The sequence below is a fragment of the Chaetodon trifascialis genome, chromosome 17, assembly GCF_039877785.1.
Source record: "Chaetodon trifascialis isolate fChaTrf1 chromosome 17, fChaTrf1.hap1, whole genome shotgun sequence".
In the NCBI taxonomy this organism is placed as follows: domain Eukaryota; kingdom Metazoa; phylum Chordata; class Actinopteri; order Chaetodontiformes; family Chaetodontidae; genus Chaetodon; species Chaetodon trifascialis.
The window spans coordinates 1,801,972-1,827,284 of NC_092072.1; the positions used below are offsets into that span (position 1 = coordinate 1,801,972).

The following is a 25,313-nucleotide window of genomic DNA, read 5'->3' on the forward strand; positions in this document are numbered from 1 at the left end:
ATGGGTTAGAGGACCTGCTTTGTCATCCGGAGCAGAGGTCTTCACTGTCACACAAAGCTTCTTCGGCCTCGTCCTGAGCTGACTGGACAGAACTTTCCAGTTTAAGTCTTCAGTTGATTCGCACCTTGATGTCGCATAGGAATCTCATGAGACATCACATGAGAGCTGAAATGTGACACGTGGGTGAATCAGATGTGACAGCCGGCTGTGAGTCTCCATCAGAGGTGGAACCAAAGAGAAACTGTCAAGAAAAAGCCCAAAAAGACATGAAGACTGAGTGTCGGTGTCAAACATCAAGCACAAGCCAACACTAAAGGAAAAATCACTATGAGAATGAACTGAAGTCATAAAACTACAGAAATATAATATGCACATATCAGAAAGTCATAATATTCTGTTAATATTTAATATTTCAGTATAATGTAAATGTCATTACATTACTATTTTTCCACCATTTTAAATTTCTAGTTTCTTTTCAGAGATTCTCACATTTAGATGAAATAATGGATATTTTGAGGGGTTTTACATGTGTCAGTCATTAAATCATTAAAATGAAGCTGCAGCATTGCAAAGAACATTAGAACAGAGGTAAAATATTTCAGGGAAACATTGTAGCATTTTGAAAATGTTCAGTTTGAAGTCACAATACTCCAATAAATGTAGGATAGAAGAAGAAGAAGAATCAGAGGGACAACCTCCTTTATTTGTCACACAACAAACAAACACACGCCATGCAATTGGTGAAAATTTGTCCTCCATATTTGACCCATCCTGGTCGCCTTCCTCCACGGCAGACCAGGAGCGGTGGGCTGCCGGCTGACCGGTGCCCGGGCACCCAGGTCCTCTTTGTCACCATTGGTCAGGTGATGATCTTCTTGCATGTTTTTAATACACCAGGTGAGCACAGGGAGAACATGCAAACTCCACACAGAAAGGCCCCTTTCCTTGAGCAGCAGGCACCGAAGGCATGGTGGAGGACATGCCCCCAGCACCCACAGTGCACCAGGTGGGAATCGAACCTGGGACCTTCTGGCTGTGAGGTGACAGTGTTACCCCTGTGCCACCAAATGAGACTATGAGAGCATCAAAAAGGCAATAACAGATTCTTACGACTCTGTTATGAGTTTCAGCTGTTGGCTGTTTTATGTGTGGAGTTATTTGTTTTCTGGTCTTTCTGCTTCACTTATCCTTCACTTATGGTGGCGGCACGGTGCATGGTGGCACAGGGTTTGATTCCCGCCGGGAATCCGCTCCTGGCCTGCCGCGGAGGAAGGACTGACCAAGGATGGTCAAATACAGAGAAGAATTTCACCTAAGCATGGCGTGTGCAGTTCCCCCCCTAACTCTGCATGTTGTGTTGTTTGTGACTAACACTGTCTTTGTTGTTCAAGCAATCCATGACTCAACCTTTTCAGTGATTGGCACTAACCAGAGTAAGAGCAGCGTATAGGCCTCACATTCAGGCCTTGACTGTGGAGGTGTTTTCACATCGAGACGATGACTCGCATGCTGCCGAAAACACAGAAAAAACATCAAACATGTCGTGTTGTCTTGCAGCTGTCCGTCAGTCGTGCAGGAATCGATGCTACGAGCCGTACGACAGAGACACCGCCGACTGCAGCTGTGACGACAACTGCAATGCCACCAACAGCTGCTGCTTTGACTACTTTGACATCTGCAGCCTCCCAGGTGAGACACCGTTGACCTGACGCCTGTCCTCCTGTAGAGACACGAGGCGTAGTGTTGCACCACCCTCAGCTGGCTGTTCAAACACTGCAGCTTTAGCTCAACTTTAATAGCGTTGAAAAGAGTGCAGTGCTGCGGCCCGACTAACTCCATCACTGTTCACCTCAGCCGAGCAGTGGGAGTGCACGAGGCTGCGCTGTGGAGAGAAGAGGATAGAAAAGAGCAAGTGTCAATGCTCCGATGACTGCCTGTCTACAGGAGACTGCTGCACAAACTACAAACATGTCTGCACAGGTGAGAGTGAAGCATCAGACGCACAGAGATTTATCAATCAGACAGCTTAAAAGAGGATGAGTAGCTTAGAGTAAATGATGAAGCTGAAGATTGGGAAAGCTGTTTAAGCATAAATCCAACTCCTGAATGAACTGTGCAAGCTCGTTACTTTTTATTTTGCTCGGAATAATCTGGATTCGTCTTTTTCAGACTGAGGGATTAAGCTGATTCATGTCTGATATTTCTTTTCTGTAATTCGCTGCACTCTGGCCACAGGTGCTCTGTTTGAGATGGAGAATGTGATGCTTTTTCCAAACAGCTTTATTTTTGGTGTCATTCCTCAGCTTCAGCTGTTTGATCTGTAGTGTTTTGTTTATGATGGAGACTCAGGTGCTCTTCTGGCTGCTGGACATGAGACAGAGTTCACACGTGTTTGACTGTCAGTGCTTAACCAACAGATGTTAAATTAATGGGCTGCACGGTGGCGCAGCAGGTAGTGCGCGTGCCTCACAGCAAGAAGGTTGCCGGTTCGATCCCCGGTCAGGCGGGGCCTTTCTGTGTGAAGAAAGGCCCTCCCTGAAATGTTCTTCCCGTGCATGCGTGGGTTCTCTCCGGCTTCCTCCCACAGACCAAAAACATGCTCATTAGGTTAATTGATGACTCTAAATTGTCCGTAGGTGTGAATGTGAGTGTGAATGTTTGTTTGTCCTTTCATGTGGCCCTGCAATCGGCTGGCGACCGGTTCAGGGTGAACCCCGCCTCTCACCCATTGTAGCTGGGATAGGCTCCAGCCCCCCGCAACCCCGAAAGGGATAGGCGGTATAGATAATGGATGGATGGATGTTAAATTAATGGTTCGATCTTGAAGCATCCCGTCAGTATTTTCATGTGTTTTTTCCATCCTGCAGTTGGAGAGACAGCCTGGGTGGAGGGTGAGTGTGAGGAGCTGACAACCGACTCATGTCCAGCAAGGTAAGAATGTCTGCTTCATGGGAAAGATTGATCACCTGGAAATGCAGGGAGATTATTGATTTTATAGAAATCTCCAGACTTCTGTCGAAGACAATGAAATGAGGAAAATGCAATCTGTTTTTGTCATGTGGAGAAAAGGTCTGGATGTAGTCTGAATTTTAGAGTTTTTGCTGCATGTTATCAACCTTTTTTTGTTCCCCTTGTAGATTTAAGGGACGGCAGCCTGTGCTCCTCGTCTCGTTGGATGGACTTCGGGCTGAGTACCTGCAGACGTGGGGATCTGTTGCCCCTGTTCTGAACAAACTCAGTTAGTGTCGACCACATTATGTTCTATGTTCTACTCCACCTTCAGTGTTCATGTGTTGAGTCTGAACATTTTCCAAATGGTATTTAGCTTCTTTGATTTCCTTCCTTTACGTCACTGGTTCATGCTGCGATGCAGACGCAGCAAAAAATGTTTTGAGATGTTCAATGACTGTTGGGATTCTCAGTGATTGAGGATACTGAGAAGCAGCCAGTGTTGCTGTTTGGCCTTGAAGATGTTGAACTTCTAATGAAGCTTCTGAAACATTCCTGAACCAGTGGATTAGATGAGAGTCAGCTGCATACTCATGGCCTTGTTATAAGGCAGTCTTCAGTGGACTCGACGTCATGTGTTTTCTCTTCTGTTCTTTCCGTCACAGAGAGGTGTGGAACCTCAGCACCGTACATGCAGGCTGCATTTCCCACCAAGACTTTCCCCAATCACTACACCATCGTGACGGTAAAGCACTCACACTTCTTCACGCATGCATGCCATCACATGCAGAAACAGATCCCATGCATCTTTCACACAGCTCTTGTGAAAAACTCCACGATTTTTAGGTCATTTGCTCCTGCAGAGAGCCATGATAGCGGTGTGGCTATCAGCAACAACTGGATGAATTGCCTTGAAATTTCATTTATGATCCCCAGAGGATGATCCCTTCAGACCTTTGTGATCCCCTGACTTTTCCTCTAGTGCCACCATGAAGTTGACATTTGAGGTTTTGGATGAAAGGTCCACCATGTCCACCATGAACGTTGCTTCAGACGTGCGTCTCCCTCAGGATGAATTGAAGCAGCTGCAGATGATTCTGCAACTTTTCATTTTGCACCATCATCAGGAACACCCATTAACCATAGCTGTCCCTCTGTGTTTAGTACTAATTAGCAAATGTTAGCATGCTAACATCCTAAATTAAGGTGAACATTGAAAACATTGCTATTGTCATTACATTGTCATTCTGCGATGTTGCTGCGCGTGTTGCAATGAAACAAGCCAGTCGCAGCCTGCTCTGAAGCACAAGCGCCTGTAGTTTTAGAAATTCAAGAGAAATTCAGTGGCTGAACAGTTTGTTTAAACATGTTTCAGCCTCAGTGCTTCCAGGTGCTTTAGGCTACTCCGAACCTCACCTATTGATTGATAAATGAAAAAAGAGACACATCCTTTATTTGTCACTACACAGAGCATGCACACACACGCCGTGCACGGTGAAATTCTTCTTCTGCTTTGATCCCATCCTGGCAGTCCTTCCTCCACGGCAGACCAGGAGCGGTGGGCTGCCAGCCGACCGGCGCCCGGGGACCCACTTTCTTTTTTCGTCACCACTGGTCAGGTGGTGATCATGTTTTTTAGAGGGGGGACCCGGGACCTTCTAGCTGTGAGGTGACAGTGTTGCCACTGTGCCACCAATGCATCCACTACAACAAGAGGTTGAGTAAAATCTGATGTATGTGAAACCTGATGAGTGTGTTTCAAAACCTACAAACGGACAGTGAACATAAAAACATGCAGATAGATACGGACATACTTCTGCCATAATAGGCCAAACTAACGCTGTGTGCCTGAAAACCCCTGCAGGAGCTTTCCAAGAACTCCCCTCAGAAAAAAGAACATGTTTTATTAAAGGAATATCTGAGGGAATACCAGCTAAATACTGTTTACTCCCACTGAAGAACAGCTTGGCTCTCCTGGCTTGACACCCGCACCATTGACTCACTCACTGAAATAAGGATCAGTGTGATTCACCCATCACAAATCAGCAATGACTGATCTCATACTTCCACTTTTACGGTTCGTAGAGACACTGGGTCATATCTAAAACAACCCTCTTCTCTTCTCCTCTCAGGGTCTCTATCCAGAGGCCAACGGTTTGATTGACAACTCCATGTACGACCCAGTGTTTAACGCCAGCTTCAGCCTGTCCAGCGCTGAGAAAGACAACCCGAGGTGGTACCTGGGACAGCCTGTGAGTCCTGTTAGGTCTGATTCAGTGAAATTAAATTCAGGCCGCTTGGTTTTAGGAATGGAGGAGGAGCAGCATGAGTGAAAATCTAAAGATGAAATCATGTGACTATTTCAGTCAGGAGAGACAATCAGGACAGACAATCAGGACAGACAGCTGTTTATTATGACAGATGATCATCAAGTCTCACCAGAAGATCTTTGGCGCTTGGACGCATCGTCCTGAGCAGCAGCAAGTCAGGCGCTGCTGGCTGATGACTGATAGGATGATAAGGGAGATGAATCTGAAGATCTGCGATGACTGGGTGGTGATGAGGAGGTGGAGCACGACAGGACGAAGGCAGAGAGTTCATGCATCATTATCTATACAAAGGTTTATGATGGAAACTGATGGTGCTATAATGGCAGTATTGTAAAATCAGAAAAATAAAGCACAGTGTTTTCCACTGTTGCACAGTAGATAAGAAATATGAAACACAGTATTTAAAATACTCTCATTTATTAATGTCATCACTGTGAGCCCACAGTCATAACTGAAGGTGCATGTCAGCATTTTTATCATCTCAGATCTTCTCTCATCTGGACACTAAGAGGACAATGTCCAGAGAGACTCCAGTAAGAAAATCAACCTGAAACAATAAAGTGAAGATTCACAGTAATTCTGCAGGACACAGCTGAGCTTTGGTCACACTGACTTTAAGATAAACATTTAATCTAAAGACGCCACAAAGACATTTGATAAAATGTATTAAAATGATGCACGGTGTTGTCTTGTCTTGTCTCATGCAGAATTTCTGAGGAAAAGGGACATCAGGAAGAATTTCTTTTGATTTAAATACCAAGAAAAATGTCATCTTGTAGTTGAAGCTGTAACTCACGATCTGTGCGTCTTTAGTTTCATAAGAAGTGATTGTCAGATTATTGAGAAGTCAGACACGTGATGGTCCACACGTCCGCGAAGACCACCTGCTGTGTTTGTCTCTGTAGATCTGGAACACGGTGCAGTACCAGGGGCTGAAGGCCGGGACTTTCTTCTGGCCGGGGTCAGATGTCAAAGTCAACGGAAGCTCTCCCAGCCACTTCAGGCCTTACGATGGGTAAGACTTGCAGTTTCTCAGAAGCATGCTGGGAAACCAGGCTTTCAGAGTTCGCCACGGAGCAGGACTGCTTCCAGATCTGCTGTCAGGACATCAGGCTTCACTGTGCTTTCTCATTTTGGGTTGAGACATCATTCAGATTACAAAGACGACTGTGAGCTGTTTGCTTTGTTCCTGTAGCTCCATCATCAATCCAAGCAGTTCAAACAGCACAGATTGACCCCCCCAGTGCCCCTCTGGCCAAAGCCTGAGCTGATATTACGCTCGCTTGTTTATTTTATGAGTAACGTTTTCTATGTTGGTTTCGTGTTTGTTCCAAGTGACATCTCTGAAGCAATATCAGTAACAGGCTACAGGCCTGAACATGGCTGATATTACTACTGTGACGCATATAACGAATGATATAATAAAGCAATAATGAGCAGTAAAACAGCTAGAACAGGATCTTAGCTGATACTGCACTTTGCTGACTTTGCAACACAACGCTGATGGTAACACTGGTACGATGGAGTCCAGAAGGACGTTACGGTTGGTACTCCTTCCTGGGAAATGAGAGTGCTGAGACATGGACTCGTATCCTGTCTGTGGCTCTCAGCTCCAAGCCCATTGGTTCCAACTGAAGGAGTAAATCTTTAAAAACACCTCATAAGTTGTTGGGGACTATTCTGAGCGGCGGATGAATCCACATTTGCTTCTCTAGTGAGCATTTGTTGCAGCAGGACGGTGAATGAGGGACTAATTCAAAACAAACTACAGTTTCATTCATACCTCGCTGCCTCTTTTATGGCATTTGTGTACAGTTTTGCAGCAGTAAACTTGCGTAATGCTCAAATAAACACTTTGTTTTTTTATCTCTGCATCACTTCTCTGTTGGAGGTTTAACTGTCGCCCCCATCCCACCTGCCACACTTCAGAGGCCATTACAAAATGCTCTCATCCCACATGTACATATATTTTTGGAGCTACTTCTTCCTCACAGGCCTCAGTGAGTCAGCTGCAGCTCCACGTTCTTCCTCAGAAATGTCTCCGGTAATGATCCGAAAGATGCCAAGAAGTCGAGATCTTAAACCCACACGTTAGTACTTAAAAGACCTTCACGAGCAGACGCTTACAAACAAATGCTGCTTGTGCAAATATTGTCCAAATTATCATTTTAAATCATTTTTACTTCTAGTGGAGACACCAAAGTTTACAAAGGAAAATACTAATTAATTAATCCTGAAGTCTGAGAAGCCTTTTTCCACTCATGTTCAGCTGAAACGAAAACAAACATGATGTCTGTAAAAAGCCTTTGAACAGAAGCGTGTTCACTGCTGCGTCTCTCTCTGTTTTCAGTAAAGTGCCGTTTGAAGAAAGAGTTTTCACTGTGCTGAAGTGGCTCCAGGAGCCGGACGAGGAACGGTAAGCTCACTGAAGTCAATAAAAGCACTCAGTATTTTGTAATCAGGATAATGTCATGCAGCAGTTACCAGAAATGTTCTTATTCCTGATTGCATTAATGCCAAATTTTCCTCCAGACCGGACTTCTACACGTTGTATCTGGAGGAACCGGATAAATCCGGACACAATTACGGTCCTGTCAGTGGAGGGGTGAGTTCATCTATCACAAGTGATGGCAGATAAGGATTGCACAATGAAAGAACACCATTAAAAAGAGTCTAAAGTCCTTTAATGGACCACTGATAAACGATCTCCATAAATCGTTAATAAAACAAATTTAATGACATCAGCAAAGTCCAGCCACATATTCAGACTATTGGTGTTTTGATAAAGAAGTCAGCCAATAATTGTCCTTTGTCCATCATACTGATATGATTTCATGCTGCACGCAGCATGAGTCTGCGGCAGAGGTCCAAAAAATTCTGCTCCAACCCAAAAAGAACCCGGATCCACCTGTTGTTTGAAAGCTGGGACCCGGAGCTGTTAGGGATTGTGGTCGTCGAGCAAGGGAAAACTAAGATTTGAACCCAAAAGGTGCAGACTTGACAAAAGAAGTTGAGTCCAAGTGATTTATTAACGAAAAAGGGTCAGACCAACAAAACCCAGTCAGGAACAAAATCACCAAAAAACACAAAAGGTAATATCAGAAAAAACCAAAATCCAAATACCCCAAAAAGAAAACCAGGACTAAGCCACAAGACTCACTGTAACAACAGGCCACAAGAAAACCACACGTCGGGATGATCCCACGAAGACAAAACACAGGACGGGAACTGAACAGACACAGGTGGACACAATCACAGTCACACAGGTGGGAAACATACAGGAAGTAAATTAAACAGGACACACAAGGAACAAGACTACCAAAATAAAACAGGAACAAGACTACCAAAATAAAACAAAATCATAACAGGAGCTACGCAGAACTGAGGGCTGTTGAACCTGAACCTGACACCAATTTCACAGCTGATTGTTAACAAGTTTTCTAAATTTACAAGCTGTCAAAACAAACGTCTTTGTGCAGCGTTGGTAACGTCGCTGTGACTCATGATCCATCTGGCCAAGACATACATCCAGGTTTTCTGTTATTCAGAACAGAAAGTGATCAGTGAGATCAGACCAGTGTCTCCCTTCAAGAAGAAGTCAAGCACCCTTAAAAAGAGGCTACAGCTGCTGTCGGTGAAGGAGGAAGCTCGTTTCTCACTCCACACGTTTATAGTAACGCATTCCTTTAATCATTGGGTAAAGCAGTGTGGCCTTTTTTAAGCCTGATCTACGTGAACCCAAAGACCTCGTGAGGAAGAAACACTCAGGGACAAGTCTCCGCCTCAGCAGCAGTTACAAATCTGAAATCAGATTGCTGATTGGTGCTTTAAGTCAACCATTTACCTGATTTTATCAGCTGATAAGCACTGACGACCTTTGACACTGCACACCTGCGCATCTGTTTTCCACTCTGGGATGAACTCAGTGACTTCTGTGGTTCATGTGTGGAGGAGTGTTTCATAAACAAGGACCGCTGCCATTTAGTGTGGAGGAGTTACTTTAGTTTACTGCCGTTTCGTAATGTCTGGCATGGTAGGAAGAAGAATCAAACGTAGAAACTCAAAGGAAATATCAAGTTTAGGTTCTTGATGAGGAGTTATGTTGGGCGTGATCGCTCTTAAACTAAACATTGAGGGCTTCAGTGTATTTGTTGGGACTATTTTCAGCGGCGGATGAATCCACATTTGGTGCTCTAGCGAGTGTTGTGGCAGCCGGGTGAAAAGGCATTTAAACATGAAAGATTCTGGGAGCCATTTTTACTGTGTTAACCAATCACAAACATCGCTCTCTCTTGTTTGCTGTCACTGTCAGATTCACTCCGTCTGCATCCTGGTAGCAGCACCTGTTAGTGTGGCACGAGCGTAAAGAGAGCGAAACCACACCTGAACTATGGACGGCAATGTCGGTCTGACGGTCGGTCCGCCGCCCTCAGCAGCTGTTGGATGGACTGAAATGTGCTGTAGATATTAGCCGTTAGCGCACATTAGCCGCGATGTCCAGAGAATGATTCCTGACATTTCCTCTATCAGCACCAGCAGATCCAGTAAAACGCCTGCACATAATGTGATACAGACCATCAGAAATGTTCCCCTTGCAAAGCATTTCAGCAACGTTGGTGACACCTGAAGTTTTCGTCAAAACCTTCATTGTGTTGTTCAGTGTGTGTGTGTGTGTGTGTGTGTGTGTGTGTGTATAAACACACCAATGGAAGTGAGTTATTGTGTAAGGCAGCAGCGTGACCAGAAGGAGAAACGTGGGATTTGCTGTGCTGCCCAAGAGCACGTACGCACGTTCAGACTGACCGAGGATTGAACCGACGACCTGCTGAGCCATAGCTGCCCCTCCTAGATTTCCAGGGAATCGCTGAATATCGCCAACCGAATCACAGCTATTCAAGCCGGGCATGAAGCCGGTGTGGCAAAAGCCCAATCTCTGGTAGGACGCAGTGTCCTCCTTCATCCTCATCACGTCACAGTGTCTCTCAGAGGTGAACTGACATCGGACAAGCGCGTCTCCAGCCTTCCAACACCTCTTGTCCGCCAGTTTTCCTGGTGTGACACTGCATGCCAAACAGCGGAGCTCATCCTGAAAAAACATCTCTGCATCTCTTGGCAGATGCTTCCAGCTGTTGAAATACCTGCATGCAGTTTTCCTCTCTCATGCCCCTGAACAGCTGACAAAGGCTGAGTTTATTGTGGTCCAGCCAAATGAGAGCGTGCAGTGGATGAAATGTTGTGGCGTCTGTGGATAAAGAAGAAAAAGCCTTTGTGTCAAAAAATGCTTTGAAAAAGTTGAGAAGTCGTGTGTGTGTGTGTGTGTGTGTATGAACGTGTGTGTTTTTGTTTCTTTCCCCTGTTTCCTGCAGGTGATTGAAGCGCTCCAGCGCATAGATAAGATCATTGGTCAGCTAATGAACGGCCTCAAGCAGCTCGACCTTCACCGCTGCGTCAACATCATCATCTTGGCGGATCATGGTAACACACAATGTGACAGTGCTTTGGAAATGATTTGATTTTGATAACGTTGGCATCAGTCGTGAATCTAATCAATTTAATGGTGTTTAGTGTGGGTCAGAGGAGGGACACACGAGTGCAACATGCCAGATCAATGTCAGGACAGATGCTAATCTCTGAGGCAGCTCTCAGATGTGATCCAGTTTCTTCATCATATAAAATAGTTTGTTTTGTCTATCAGCCTCGTTTATCTGTCGCTGCTGGCTCCTGGGTCAGTTTTTAGTGTTCTGCACAAACACCTCACCCTCAAACATGTATGTCCATCGTCAGGATGAACGCTCAGTGATCTGCAAAACTTCTTTTTAGTCCATCAGAGATCAGCAGCAGATTGTCAACACTGTTGTTGTTGCAGGTATGCAGGAGGTGAGCTGCAACAGGAAGGTGGCACTGCAGGACCTGGTGGGAGACGTCAACAACTACTGGGTCACTCAGGGAACATTTGGACGCATCAGGGCCTCTGACAGTACAACAGTCTGTGAGTAAACTCTAATCCTGCTTTATGAACCACACTGACCGGGTACGATCCAGATGATTGCTCTGAGCCAGGAAACACGGCCCTCAGAAAAAGGCCAGCGGGGGGTTACGTGACCTCAAAGCGTTTATCAACGCATCGAGAATCATGTGCTTTCTTGCAGCGAGCAAACGGAGGAAAACTCCACCTTTCGTCCTGACTTTCATTCATTCAGTGGCACAAAGTGGAAGACTTTCTGTCACAACAGAACGAAATCTCTGAATGAATGTTCTTGATGCTCAGCCACCTTATCGACACAGCGACCGGGCGGCACGTACAGATCAGCACCCCGGTCGAGTCTGAAGATCTGAGATAACACTGATTCACAGAGAGGTGGATATAAAGGGTGGGCCGATGTTGTCGACGGAACACCCACATAGAGTTTTATCATGGAAATGCAGCTGAAAAATGGATTCATTTAAAATCAGCCTGCATGGTAGATTAAGATGCTGTAATGGTTTGCAGCCATATGCTGGTGCCAAATAACCTCAAACTCTGCAGCAACTAGAAAGAAATGATCAGTCTGCGACAGACACTGCACATCTGACCATAACGGCATCAAGCCCAAGTAACTATGTTACATGCTGGCCACGTTCAGATCAGCATTTCAAGCAACCTTCACATCAGCAGCAGTTTCCTGTTTGATGAACCACTGCAGGTGCAGAAAGTAAGGTGTGTCGTGTATAAAAATGTCTTTCATATGTCTGTCATTTCATGTCATTGTGACCACCAGTTAACTTAACTGTAGATGTTTGTTACTAGACTGTTTCAAAAATACCTTAAAACCCACTAAACTAAACTAGGAGGTAAGACACAGACAGGAAACACATGCAGGACAAAGGATCAGCCTCAGGTGACCTGACTGCAAGAGGGAAAACACACTAAATACACAAGGAACTAATGAAACACAGGTGACACACAAGAGAGGCGGGAAAAGACAGAGACAGGAAGTAAAGCAACACATGATACACGAGGAGAGTAACATTCAAAATAAAACAGGAAACAGACAAACGACAAAAAAATTATCTTACAACATCTTCAAATGTAATAAAATGATTTCTTGTTAGATCACATTTTCCCTTTTCTTGGTTAGATAAAGGTCACATTTTCACCTTTTTCACTTATTGCACAGATTGTTTCACATAACCTGTTAAACAATCTGTGCAATAATCTGTGCAATACTACCGGTACATAACAGTCTGTAAATACTACTTACAATTTTTTTAGGATGACGTTTTTCTTTCTATTCCGCCCTTTTGTATATACTTGTTGTGTTTAACTTGCACTTGTTGTCTTTTACCACTCTATCCACTTTATTGGTGCTGCTAATATTGAATTGAATTGAATTGAATTGAATTGAATTGAATTGAATTGAATTGAATTGAATTGAATTGAATTGAATTGAATTGAATTGGGGATGCACGGTGGCGCAGCAGGTAGTGTGCATGCCTCATAGCAAGAAGGTTGCCAGTTCGATTCCTAGGTCGGGCCTTTCTGTGTGAAGTTTGCATGTTCTGTGCATGCATGGGTTCTCCCCGGGTACTCCGGCTTCCTCCCACAGATCCAAAACATGCTCATTGGGTTGATTGGTGACTCTAAATTGCCCCTGGGTGTGAGTGTGAGTGTGAATGGTTGTGTGTTTGTGCCCTGCGATTGGCTGGCGACTGGTCCAGGGTGTATCCTGCCTCCTGCCCGTTGACAGCCCCCCCGCGACCCCGAAAGGGATACGTGGCATAGAAAATGGATGCCTGATTAAACAGTCAAGTTCAAGTGAAGTGTGTTTGCTGTCCGTGTATGTGCATGGTTGATGGTTAAACTATGATTGACACTGTTTTTTTTTTGGTGCCACCACCAGAAGTTTGGATGCAGTTGCTCTACTGACACAAATGCTGACTTTATTCTTTTCCCCCGTTTCACAGTTGATCCAGCTGGACTTGTTGCTAACATGACTGTAAGTACTCACGTGAGAAATTAGCTCGACAAACTATGACAAGAAAAGTGTCTATTTAAGGTAAAATGATTGTGATTTCAGTGTAAGATGCCAAACCAAAAGATCAAGCCGTACCTGAAGGCCAACCTCCCAAAGCGCCTCCACTATGCCAACAGCCGTCGCATTGAAGACGTGAACGTCCTGGTCGACACGGAGTGGCAGTTTGAGAGGTATCCATCATCCATCTGCAGACTTTATTCCTTCACTGCCTTCAACCTCTGGCTGATGCTAAAACTGGACGTCTGTTCTGTGTCTGCTCACAGGTACCCAGGCGCTTTAACGTTCTGCTCCGGTGGCAATCACGGCTATGACAACGATGCTGAGAGCATGCACGTGAGCACTGAGGGTTCATCATTCTGTTCTGTTGGTCAGCTGTGATGGAAGCTTCTGCAGCCTTTGTCATTGACGTTAACTGTAAAGTGAACTGTAGGGAGCTACTTCTTGACGACCTTCCTCTCTTCTCTTGCAGGCCATGTTTCTGAGTTACGGACCCAAGTTTCATAATGAAACAGAAATCGAACCCTTTTCCTCCATCGAGCTGTACAATGTGATGTGTGGTGAGTTTCTGGGTGTTCGTGCAAATAAACTTCAGACTGTATTCTGTTGTGGTTCTGCTCGGGTGGGTAAAAATCAGCAACCCCAGAACAAAGTAGGCTGAAGTCTCAGATGTTATGGAAGCGTTTCTCTGTTTGTTAATCTGCAGTTAACAAACATGCAAAGACACCGGAGGGGTCCACGAAACTAAACAGTCGTTGTTGCATGCAGATCTGCTGGAGATCACTCCCACTGACAACAACGGGACCCACGGCAGCATGAACCACATGCTGAGGAAGCCGCTCTACGAGCCAAAGTACCCTACAGAGCAGAGCCAACCCGGTGACTGTCCAGTGACCAGCCTGGAGCCTGCAGACAGCCTGGGCTGCTCCTGCTCTGCGCTGGTGGGTATTGAAAAGAGAGCGGTCCTCAAGAGTTTTCTTACTTTTTGCTTGCTGAAAGATGTCTGAATACTCTCTTATCTTGATGCATCATTCTTAAATTAGATGCTACTTTATAATTAGTTACTATTATACAAAACCAGCATAAAACTTGCGAACATGTCATGAGTGAGGCCCAGTAATACCTTCACGAAGCCAAGACGACAAACTTTATGGATCCCGGTTGGAAATCTTCGTACTGTTGCTTTAAGTCGCCTCGTCAGCTTTAAAATATGCTCATGAACTCAGGAAGGCGTGCTCTCTCTGAAATGATGCTCAAACCATGTGCTGAGGCTCTGAACATGAAAACTGTCCCATTACTGCACCGTGCACAGCTGCCACGAGGCTTCATATGGACGGAGTTACCAAAGAAGAAGTTTGTGTCAGCCTAAATGAGCTATTCTCAGTAATGAGCTGCAGAGTTCCTGGAAACCACGAACAGATCAAAGCATCATGAGCAGACGTGAGGATTCGAGCCGGGCATGATGCCACATGCACAAACACACAAACACTTAACTTTGTTCTTCGGTGAAAATCCAGTTTCCATGCAACTGTAATAAACAGCTCATTTACAGACATTACATAATTAGTCAAATACCATGTATCAGGACGACAGACGAGGAGGAGGAGGAGGAGGAGGAGGAGGAGGAGGAGGAGGAGAGACGACGCAGCAGCACTGAACTCTGACGCTCTGAAGCTCAGAGGTTTTTTACTTTAACCAAAACACCACTCGTGCTCAAGATCTGACGGGTTTGAACTTGCTAAAAGCAGCGTTTCCACTCCAGCTATCTGTGATGCAGGCTGGCACCAACGGCACCATTACAGCAACTGTCTTACTTAAAGTCTTGAAGCTCCTGCCAGCAGACATGTTGACTTTCAGTCGTCAGTATGAGCCAAATGTCCGATCCTTCAGTTCACATAGTACAGCTGCACAGCACCAGGTCCTCCCTTTCTCCTCATTCACACTCTTCAGCTGCAGAGGGAGGAGGCCAACATGTCCTCAGATGACGCGAGGATTATCAAACAACTGCCTTCATTGGCTCTTGTTGTTACTGTCGTTTTACCAGGTCATTATTCCCCGAAAAACGTCCTTGAGGTTTGCAACTGACAACGCTGGATTGAAATTAGTCCTGTTCAGCAAGCCGAAGTCTAATCTTGGTGAAACCAGCCTCTGAGACCTTTGGCAGACTTTTATCATTAGCAAGACAGATACTATGGTGGGGTTTTCCTTGTTTATCCACCAAAATAAAAAGCTCTTAAAAACTGCAGCTGTTTCAGGATGTCAGGATCCCAGTGCAGATGAACACAGCTTTACCTGCGTAGACGCTCGTTCATTGTAAACAGCTCATCCACAGGACGCATCGCTGACGCGTTGGTTCAGAACGACATCACTACTGTTGACCTCTGAGATCACCTGCACTGATGTCACTGTGATGCCCACAGGAAGACCTCAAGGTTTTTTGTTGTTTTTGTTGTTGTTTGTGAGTCTGCTTCCCGCTTAGTTACCAGATGTTCAGCATTTTTCTGACCCTGCTGCCAAACACCATTGGACCCTATTGCAAAAGTCCAGATCACCTTCAGCCTTCATTTGATTCTGGCTTTCTGTACGTCACAGCTACAGTGTGCTCAAGGTTTGACAAAGAATGGAAATTAACAGTAACTGACACACTGGGCAGCACACTCTGCCCCCTGCATGGCCACTTGATGTAAATCATGAGGTGCAGAATTGTCCGATATGGAGGCGACGCTTTGGTCAACAGGCGAAGTGCACGCTCCGTGTTCAATTCCAGTCTGGCGACTTGTGGAAATAAACGGTCCCATCTGTGGAGCAGGATCGAACCATCAATAAATCCGTGACTGGTGAAAAAGGAGGCTGACAGCAATAATCGAAGCTGGATAAAGTCTGACAGAGTGACCAGAGAAGCAGGAGGAGCAGAAACTGAAGAGAGAGATGCTTGGTTTGGAAAACAGAAACGACACAAGTCAGAGAAACGCAGTGGTTTTCAGACAGTTTACAGTTTGTTGAATTCTCGTCTGCAGGACACAACGCCTGAGTGCTTATCTAAAGACGAGTCAGACTGGTGTGAAGCGACTTCTAGCTGACTTCTTTTTAAGAGAGGGACCCTCTGCAGAGAGCGCAGAGCAGGAGATTTGATGTGAGATACAATGAGATCAGACAGGTATGAAAGGGCGCAGTCATTTACGGTTTTATAAGTCATGAGAAGTCTGATCTGACATGAACATGGAGCCGATGAAGCGTCATATGGTCGTTAGTGAAGAGTCGAGCTGCAGCATTATGAGCCATTTGACTGGAAGAGACGGTGAAACTTAACAGTAATCAAGTCTGGAACAAACATCTGGATCGGTCACGCCAGAAAAGACCTCACGGCGTAAACAGTCCTGCAGATTTCTTTAATGTGCTTTAATGTGCTGATCAAATGAGAGAGTAGCATCAGCGCTAATGATTCTGCGGCTGAACTGGATCAAACCCCAGCAGACAGAAACCAGAGGAGTGGAAGCTGTTAGAGCAGCAGAACAATGTCCGTGTGTCGAGTGGATGTGAGGTTCAGCTGCTCCCCTGAGCTGAAAAACCAGACTCACGTCTTACATGAAGGACTGATTCAAACTCAACCCCTTAGGAAATGCATGAAGCCTCAGATAACAATACACACATGAACACAGTCATCACTGTCCACCACCTGGAGTCCCCCCTCCTCCCTTTGTTGCTTCCTGCTCTCCTGTCAAGAGAACAGACACCCCCTCCCCGGCGGTCCGTTGCGGAGCTCTTCCACTTTGAAAAGAAATAATTGCTCTTTGTCTGTTTGGCCCTTCATCCAAACTGACCTGACAGCTTCTGGAAACTGTCCACGCTGTGGTGAGGAGGAGGAAAACCGCGGTGAACTTCCTCTCTTCTCTGTCCAGCTTCTGTCAGCGCAGTCTTCCTGATGTTTGTCCTGAGTGACGGAAGCTGGACAGGAACAAACATGTCAGAGTAGGCAGCTAATGTGCAGGTAGCACGAGTGCTTCAGTTAAAAGAAACACCTCGTTTCCTCAGAAAAGGGATTTAACAATGCGTCTTCAACCAAAATGACTCAATAGGTCGACTGACGCCAGCTTCCAAAATACGACTGTTGGAAAGCATCAACGACGGTTTCGCCGTCATGTGGTTAACGCTGCGAAACGATCGGGAAATCGATCGGTTTAGGAGAAAAAAGAAAATTCTGTCCTCTGTATGTGGACTTTCTTGCTCTTTATACGACATCACCTGACCTCCTTTGCTCCCGTCATAATTACTGCAGCCACTAGAGGTCGCTAATAATGACTGTGAACATGAACTGCAATAAGCTGCTTGCACAGACGACCAATACGCCAGTTTTCTGCTGATGGCGGGCTGGATTTTAAATCCACACGTTTGTTTTTTTACCTTTACTGGCAGCATATTTTACTATGATGTCTTAATTATGTGAAACATTAACTTTCACTCATTTGCATTAACAGCATGTGTTTTGTTTTGTTTTCTCTCTCTTTAGACTGGAAATGAAATAAACAGCCGTCTGAATATAGCTCAACAGGAATGTAAGGATGAAAATGTCCTTTTTTCCATTACACCACATTCCACATTCACACCTGAATGTGTCTCATTTCTGTGCTCTTTCATAAATCTTTGACATCTCAAAATTCCACTGATTGGACAATGTAAAGGGAGCAAAAATCTGAATCTGATGTCCAACACGTCCAATGTCACCACTGCACATGCTCATGGCGGCGCACTGACTGAGTGAACACTGTTTGTCCTCCAGTGGCACCCATAGTGGAGAAGCACTGCGTCTTTGGTCGTCCCCGGCTGCTGCAGCCCGGCCACAGCAACTGCCTCCTCTACCAGGAGGGATTCATGACGACCTACAGCCACAAATTCCTGATGCCTCTGTGGACCATCTTCACAATCGACAAGCCAGTAAGAAAGATTATTGAGTGTATGATGTTCATACAGAAATGTTCAAATGTTTTAAATCTGAAACCTACAAAAAAAAACACATGGTGATAAACGTCGATTTTTGAGGAATGACGTAGTAAATAATAAATGCTGTCACTTCTGAATTACAGAACGAAAATTTACATTTCAGCCGTTGATAAAACAACCATCAAAATCTGCAGTTATACAAAAAGACTTCTGGCAGCTGATGCGAAATGAGTCACGCCTGCAGATGCACATGCAGGAAAACAGCCAGAAATTTATGTAAACAAATGTTTGGATGTCAGTGAGATCCACCTGAAACAGGAGCAGCCTGCGCTGACTCGTATCAAAGTAAGGAATCCAGGAAATGGTTTCTGGAGGATGTGATATTAACAGGCGTCTCCATTCAGACGTCCATTTGCCTGGTTGGTTGTGCAGCTTTACATATCACAAATGCATGTTCAGTTCTCCCAGATTACTGTGCATGAAAACCACCCCAAAAAACAACAACAGACGTTACTCCACAGCTTTGGTTTGCAGAGTCGAGTTCTTACACAACCCAGAGACCACAGCTGCCCCGCAGCTGTGTCTCCCCGAGCAACGGGCTGCAGAGCCTCGGTGCATGTGCACAAAACGTCACCGGAGAAAGCTGCTTTTTATGAATGATGGTCTGAAATTACATCTGGAGCTGATCTGCGATTTTTCTGATGCCAGTTCTAACTAAAACATGAATGTTACCGTTCCTGTAGACCAACATGGACCCGCTGCAGCCGGTGACTCCAGACTGTTTGAGGGCTGATGTCAGACTCCAGCCGAAACAGAGCGCCACATGTGTCGAGTACGACGCTGCTGAGAACCTGACGAAAGGCTTCCTGTACCCACCCAGTATGCAAAACAGACACCCAGACACCACCCAGCCTGGTCTCACACACACACACACACACACACACACACACACACACACACACACACACACACACACACACACACACACACATTCTTGGACACTGCTGTTGAAAGGATGTGAGCATCTCATCACTTCCTCTGTCACTGTCGGTGCCTCATGCTGTCACACCTTTAACTTCCACAGAATTTCGGCCCAGCCTCCCCCACCGCCCATCAGCATGTTGACACTTTGTTTTTGCTCATTATGAAACGCCCACATCGCCCCACAAACCGGTGATATCAGCGCACAGCTAATTTGCAACAGTCAGTGTGTTTTTGGAGGAAACTTGATTCATGACTATGAACATGATGAGGAAGGTATCTGGCAAGTTATGAAGAAGTTGATATTATTAGTGAAATGTTCACTGGCAAAGCATTTAATTTGTTTTTTGCAACATGATATCAGCTTGTAACAACTTCTGGATTATTAAACTTGCTGTGGCTGTGGCTGAATAAAGATCCAGATCTTTAGTCTTTTAACGCAAACTATGAAGCTTCTCCCACTTTAACGAACCCAAAAGATGCCTGTGAAAATATCAGCCACCACGATGCAATCAGGAAAACAATGCAGCGATACAGAGCGAGCGAAACATCTGCAGGTGTTTCTTTCATTGGCAGTAAAATTGTCTTTGAACTGTTTTCAGCTGAGCAGGTGTCAGAAAGGATGAGCACATTCTGCTTCGTCTCTGTTTTTTGTGCAGTTATAAAACCTTTTGTCACAATGAGAGCAGGGCGGGCTCAGATTCAGGCTCAGTCGAACCGAACTGATGAGGGATGTGGTGCAGGCGGAGAGATGGACGAGGAGCAGGGAAGGAGCTGATTGGCTGATGAACAGGGCGGGGCTAACGAGGCTGATGTTTGGTGTTTGGAGAAAGAGAAGAGGGAAGCAGCACAAAGAGACAATAAAAAGCCACCAAACAACCAAAGCAGACAGGACTGTGACACGGCCATGACGCCTCCAACGCAGAACATTTGGGAAAATGCATTTCAAACCGCCGGCGTGGTCACTCGAGCTTTCAGCCAAAACTTAAATTTTGACTCACAGGAAGGGAAAGTGTGTCATGATCTGCCAGTCCACCTCCTCCACTTTCACGCCCTCCCTCTCCCTATGATCTCATCTCCTGCCCTGCCTGGAAAATACACTCTCACTTCATTATGTGGACTTTATTTGCATTTTAGGGTAATTTCACAAGAATTCCTGAGGGCGAGGCATCTGCTTTGTCAGGAGAAGACGTGGCTGGCTTTTGGTTGGGTTGACGGTTGATTCATTTTGTGTCAAAAGTTCAATTTCAGAAATCAGTCAGTTCTTCCCACACGAGCTGGTGCGGGTCTAAATTCATGCCACGTCATACAGAACTGCATCACAGTCTTCCAGTTCCACTCTTGTCTTCAAACTCCACGCCTCCCAGTGTAAAGGGATAATTCATCCGTCTGCTTCACAGACACTTTCAGGCTTCTTCTTCCATGGATGGACTTGGATTCCTCTTCTCCATATCTCACAGTTTGACAGCAAGAAGCTCAAAAAGCACTGTGTGGGTGTTGTCGACTTGGGAAAGAATAACCACAGGAACTCGGCTCTACTCCCATTTTATCTCGTACCACTCTCTGAGTAGCTGCTGATCTGTTTGTCTTTGTCTTTCTTCATCCTTAATGCGAAAGTGAGAGCTCAATGCAGCAGGTCAGGATGAGTGAAACAGACCTAAATTAGGCCTTTTTATACCTGCGATCAATATATTTTCAGAAAGAAGGTAATATATTGACAGAAATGGATATAAAGAGGGATTCTGCCATTTAAAGCTGAAGGAGGACGTGCATTGTGAGTTATACTGGTCCTTGAACTGAGGCTGACGTTGAACAAAACATTTTCAGAAGGCTCAAGTTTGAAACAGAACGTCTCCTTTAGAGAGAAAACTGCTCGTATCAAAGTTTTCCAAACTTTCTGTTGTGTTCCTGCAGACCTGAACGCGGGCACGGAGGCAGAGTTCGACGCTCTGGTGATGAGTAACGTGGTGCCAATGTACCCCGCGTTCACCAGTAAGTTCTTGGCTGATAAATAACAAACGTAGCACAAACTCCACTGCATGTGTTGCCCTGACCTCCATCTTTTCTCCTCTTCTCTTGCAGAGATCTGGAACTACTTTCAAAGCACCCTGTTAAAGAAATATGCCCACATTTACAACGGCATCAACGTGGTGACGGGTCCCGTTTTTGACTACAACTATGACAGCCGGTACGACACTGAAGATCAGATCCAGCAGTAAGTTCAACCACTTTTTGAGTTCTGGTCCCAGACGACCTCACAGGTGCAGCTCTTCTTTTGACGATAGGACGTCTTAGAGTCAGTGTTAGAAATTTGCATGTCCTACCCATAACCAGTCAACAACGTGTGCTACATTACCAGAGCAACTAAACATATCGAGGGTTAAACTGACACTCTAAAAGGTGCAGGATTGCCCTCAGCAGGGGTCAGTGCTGTAAGAAAACATGATGAAAATGCCCCAGTAAAGAACCCGATGGACTCGTCTGCCATGATTTTGGACCCCTTTGCTGGAATGTCCACGTTTCATTGCGGTTGCCTTTGCCGATGAATAAGATTGAATGTTCTTTTGTGTGACTCCAGGTTTATGTCCAATACGAAGATCCCCATCCCAACACATTACTTTGTGTTGCTGACCAGCTGCAGGAACTCAACACTACCTGTGACCAGCTGCGAAGGCGAGCTGCAGAGCGTGTCCTTTCTGCTGCCTCACAGACCCGACAACTCGGAGAGCTGCAATGTAAGAAGTCATTATGTCTGCGTTTATTCCATTAGTCCTCCTCTGCTAACCACCTGTCACTGGGCCAGACAAATACACTGAAAGTCTTTGTGTGGTTTCACATGAAACTGACTCCCTCCTGGCCGCCTTTCATCATGACTGGACTTGAACATAGCAGCAGCATTTGATGAGACACAAGAGGAGCCTCATCAAAGTAAAAGCAATGAAGACAAACAGTCATAAATAAGGTTTGACGGTGCAGTCTGTTCCTCTGCTCTGGGGTCAAGCTGGGGTCAAGCTTTGGCGCCTTTTTAACTTTTCTTTTCATTTGTTTGTTCTTGAAAATTTGAAGTCAATAGTGGCTCACTGTCAACATGAGAACATGTCTGCCAGTCAAGGCACTCAAAAACCGCCTTTGTCTCCAGGTTCAGGCGATGGTTTCGTAAATGACACGATTGAAGTGTTTCCAGAGACGATCGGCACACACTTTGACGCTAACCTTGGTCCATATTAACCGTAATGAGCCAGGAAAGCATCGCACTCCCATTCAGTGGAGCAGCGGCACGACATGAGCTTGACTAACTAGCATGCTACAGCTAATATGCATCAGCTGGTGCACGGTCAAAGTGCTCCAAGAAGACCCTTTACTCTAAAACTCCTGTTCCAAGCATGCAAGTATGTGGACATATGGAGACTATTTTAACAGTAATTGTATGGGTCTCATGGCGTACCGAACCAAGGAAGTTGCATAACAAACTGAATGAATACACACACCATTACACGCCTTTCCATAAAACAGCCTTTCCATAAAACAGCCTTTAAATCACAGTCAGGACATATTTCCATGAACAAGACTAAAATAATGATGCTCTGCTTGTGCTTCACTGGCTTTCGCTGCAGAATTTAGATTTCTAGAAGCTGTGTTGTTAAAAAATGTCAGGCTTGTCTTGACGGTGATGGTACAGGTAAGGCCATGGAGTCATTAAATTCAGTTCGTCCACTTGGAAGCATGAATGTGCTTTGTAAATTTAACGTACAGTAGCTAACAGACAATGTGTGTGTAAAGGTCAGTGTGTTCTTTAAACCACATTACTGGAACATAAAGGAACAAGAAAACGCCTGAAAATATGACTGAATTAGTCTTCAATGAATGTTTCCAAATTTGTTCCAGTGAAGATGCTCAGTAGCTTCTATTGTAATGGTCCATTAGATCTTGATGTTTCTAGAGACAGAGTGTCAGGGATCACTGATAATGGTAAGATAAATCATCTGGAGACCACGAACACCCTCAGCAAGTTTCCTGGAAATGAGACGTGACTGATCTTGGACCAAAGTGTGGTAGAGTGAAGGTCAGAGGGTGACCAGAATCACATGGACTCATGCTCTGGGGACCATGAGAGTCTGGAGCAGGTTTTCTGCTAATCTGGCCGGTAGTTTTTGAAGAAAGCCAGAACTTGAGATGATTTATTGGACTAAGTGAAGGATCAGCCCCGGTAGGTTCTGTATTACAGCCTCCGCTATTGTTGAAGAAGACACAGAAAGCAGAAAAAATACTTCATTATCAGAAACTAAACATGATTTTTTGTCCCTCTCTGTTCGGCGTCCACAGAGTGCACTAGCAGAATCTCAGTGGGTCGAAGATCACATGTGGTTCCACAAATCACGGGTCAGAGACGTCGAATGGATTACAGGATTGGACTTTTACCAGATTGAGGGACAACCAGAGAGGATCGCAGAGCTGCTGAAGCTGAAGACCCGTCCCACATCCGCCATTGAAAGACAGCAATAACATTTCTGCAAAATATCACCAAGATTAACGTTCAGTGTCTGCAAAAGTATTGCTGAGCAAGTTGTTTTTGATCGTGTCATCAACTGTGAATTAGATTTTTGTCTTATTTAATCTTCTTGTCTTCTTGGATGTTTTTTCTCTGTGATCTGCATTTCAGGTGTTATTTCATGCAACAGTAAGTGACGATCAAATGCTTCTTTTCTGTCTGACATTTTTAGGCCTTTTTGTCAGAATTATAACAAACACTGTTCACTAAATTCAAGAAATATCCCTGTTGAGTTGTTTCAAATGTATTTTTCATGTCTCTGGTGAGCACAGTTAAATTCAGCTTCACTTCACTGGTGGAAGTTTCAGAGGAGGACGTCTTGTTTAGGACACCAAACCTGAGGGAAGTGAGAGAATATGTTTTTCTCATTTGGATGAAGTGACTCGTGTTGTGCCATTCACTGTGAATAAAAGCCCAGAACAACCAGTCGTGACAGATTTCGCACTTGCAATCATGACACAACTGCATAAAGAACATTTGTTGGATTAAACGGGAAAAAAGAACTGCAGTTACCAGAAAAAACTCCAGGATTATTTGATCTGCAGTGATCTGCAGAGGGCTGCTGAGGAGGAGGAGGAGGTGGAGGAGGGCTAAATGAACAAATCCACCAGCTAAAATCCAAACATACACATCGCTCTGCTAGCTGCCCGCCGGCTAACAGTGAAGTATGGTGTTATATGATGAGTTTTAGCAAACAAACAAATGAGAAACCGTCGCCCTCCACGCTGCTTTCTAACCTTTCCTGTTTTCTGGTTCTGGTTCGTGATGTCGAAGGTGACACACCAGAGGAGAGAAACAGGAGGGCAAACTCGTCTACTGGCAGTGGGAAGGAGTTTAATGACCCACATTTAAAAACCCTCCAGATACATGCTAAGCTTAGACTGACTTAGCTGTGATGGCCTGCAGAGAAACTGTTCCTTTCTTGACTCTGGACGTGTCTAAATCCTGAATGGAGTCCAGGTTGGCACCAGTGATTTTCTCTGCAGTCCTGACTCAGCTTAATAATTTTCCCCCGGTCTTCCACGCCCTGCCTGCGGTGGCTTTATGCCCATCCAGAGGGCCACCCCCAGCTTTAGAACCACTGGTTTAAAGGGTGGTTTTTGGAAAATGGCAGTGTAAATATGTGGGATGAGGTGAACGTCTCCCTGCAGGTGGAGGAGTTACTTCCTGTCTCTTCTGGCTGATTAACTTCCTCGTATGTAACCACAACTGTAGGTGGTCTGCTGACAGCAAACACACTGGCGCTGATGCTAAGTTTAAACACACGTGGACACTTCTGGGAACATAAAAGCCTTCTCTTGGAAAGGATCCAAGATGATGTATTCAGGAGTAAAAGGGAAATTTCTGCTTCATGGGCAGGGAAAAGATTTATTTGATCATTCAGACTCAAATAAGATGAATCATCTGAACACTTAGATTAGTGCAGTTCATCTAATCTTTTCAGAGAATTTATTGTGGGACTTTCTGTTGGTGTCAAATTGTACATGCCAAATGGGTTAGGGTAGGGTTTGTGAGAGGTTTATTTCCAAGGCAGTCTGTGTGAGATATTACTGC

At 45.1% G+C, this 25,313-nt stretch overlaps 1 protein-coding gene across 1 annotated transcript; it reads left to right on the forward strand.

Annotated features, from left to right (window-relative positions):
* On the forward strand, nucleotides 1-23,713 carry LOC139346070 (ectonucleotide pyrophosphatase/phosphodiesterase family member 3). The gene is made up of 23 exons (XM_070984972.1): nucleotides 1-4; nucleotides 1,558-1,689; nucleotides 1,855-1,986; nucleotides 2,874-2,931; nucleotides 3,138-3,238; nucleotides 3,615-3,694; nucleotides 5,082-5,201; nucleotides 6,185-6,294; nucleotides 7,630-7,695; nucleotides 7,812-7,884; nucleotides 10,646-10,754; nucleotides 11,146-11,268; nucleotides 13,224-13,255; nucleotides 13,337-13,464; nucleotides 13,558-13,627; nucleotides 13,764-13,851; nucleotides 14,060-14,236; nucleotides 18,069-18,223; nucleotides 18,973-19,108; nucleotides 21,125-21,202; nucleotides 21,293-21,425; nucleotides 21,789-21,945; nucleotides 23,534-23,713. The coding sequence occupies exons 1-23, from the start codon at nucleotides 1-3 to the stop codon at nucleotides 23,711-23,713; spliced, it is 2,442 nt and encodes an 813-aa protein (XP_070841073.1).
* The last annotated feature ends 1,600 nt before the right edge of the window (nucleotides 23,714-25,313 follow it).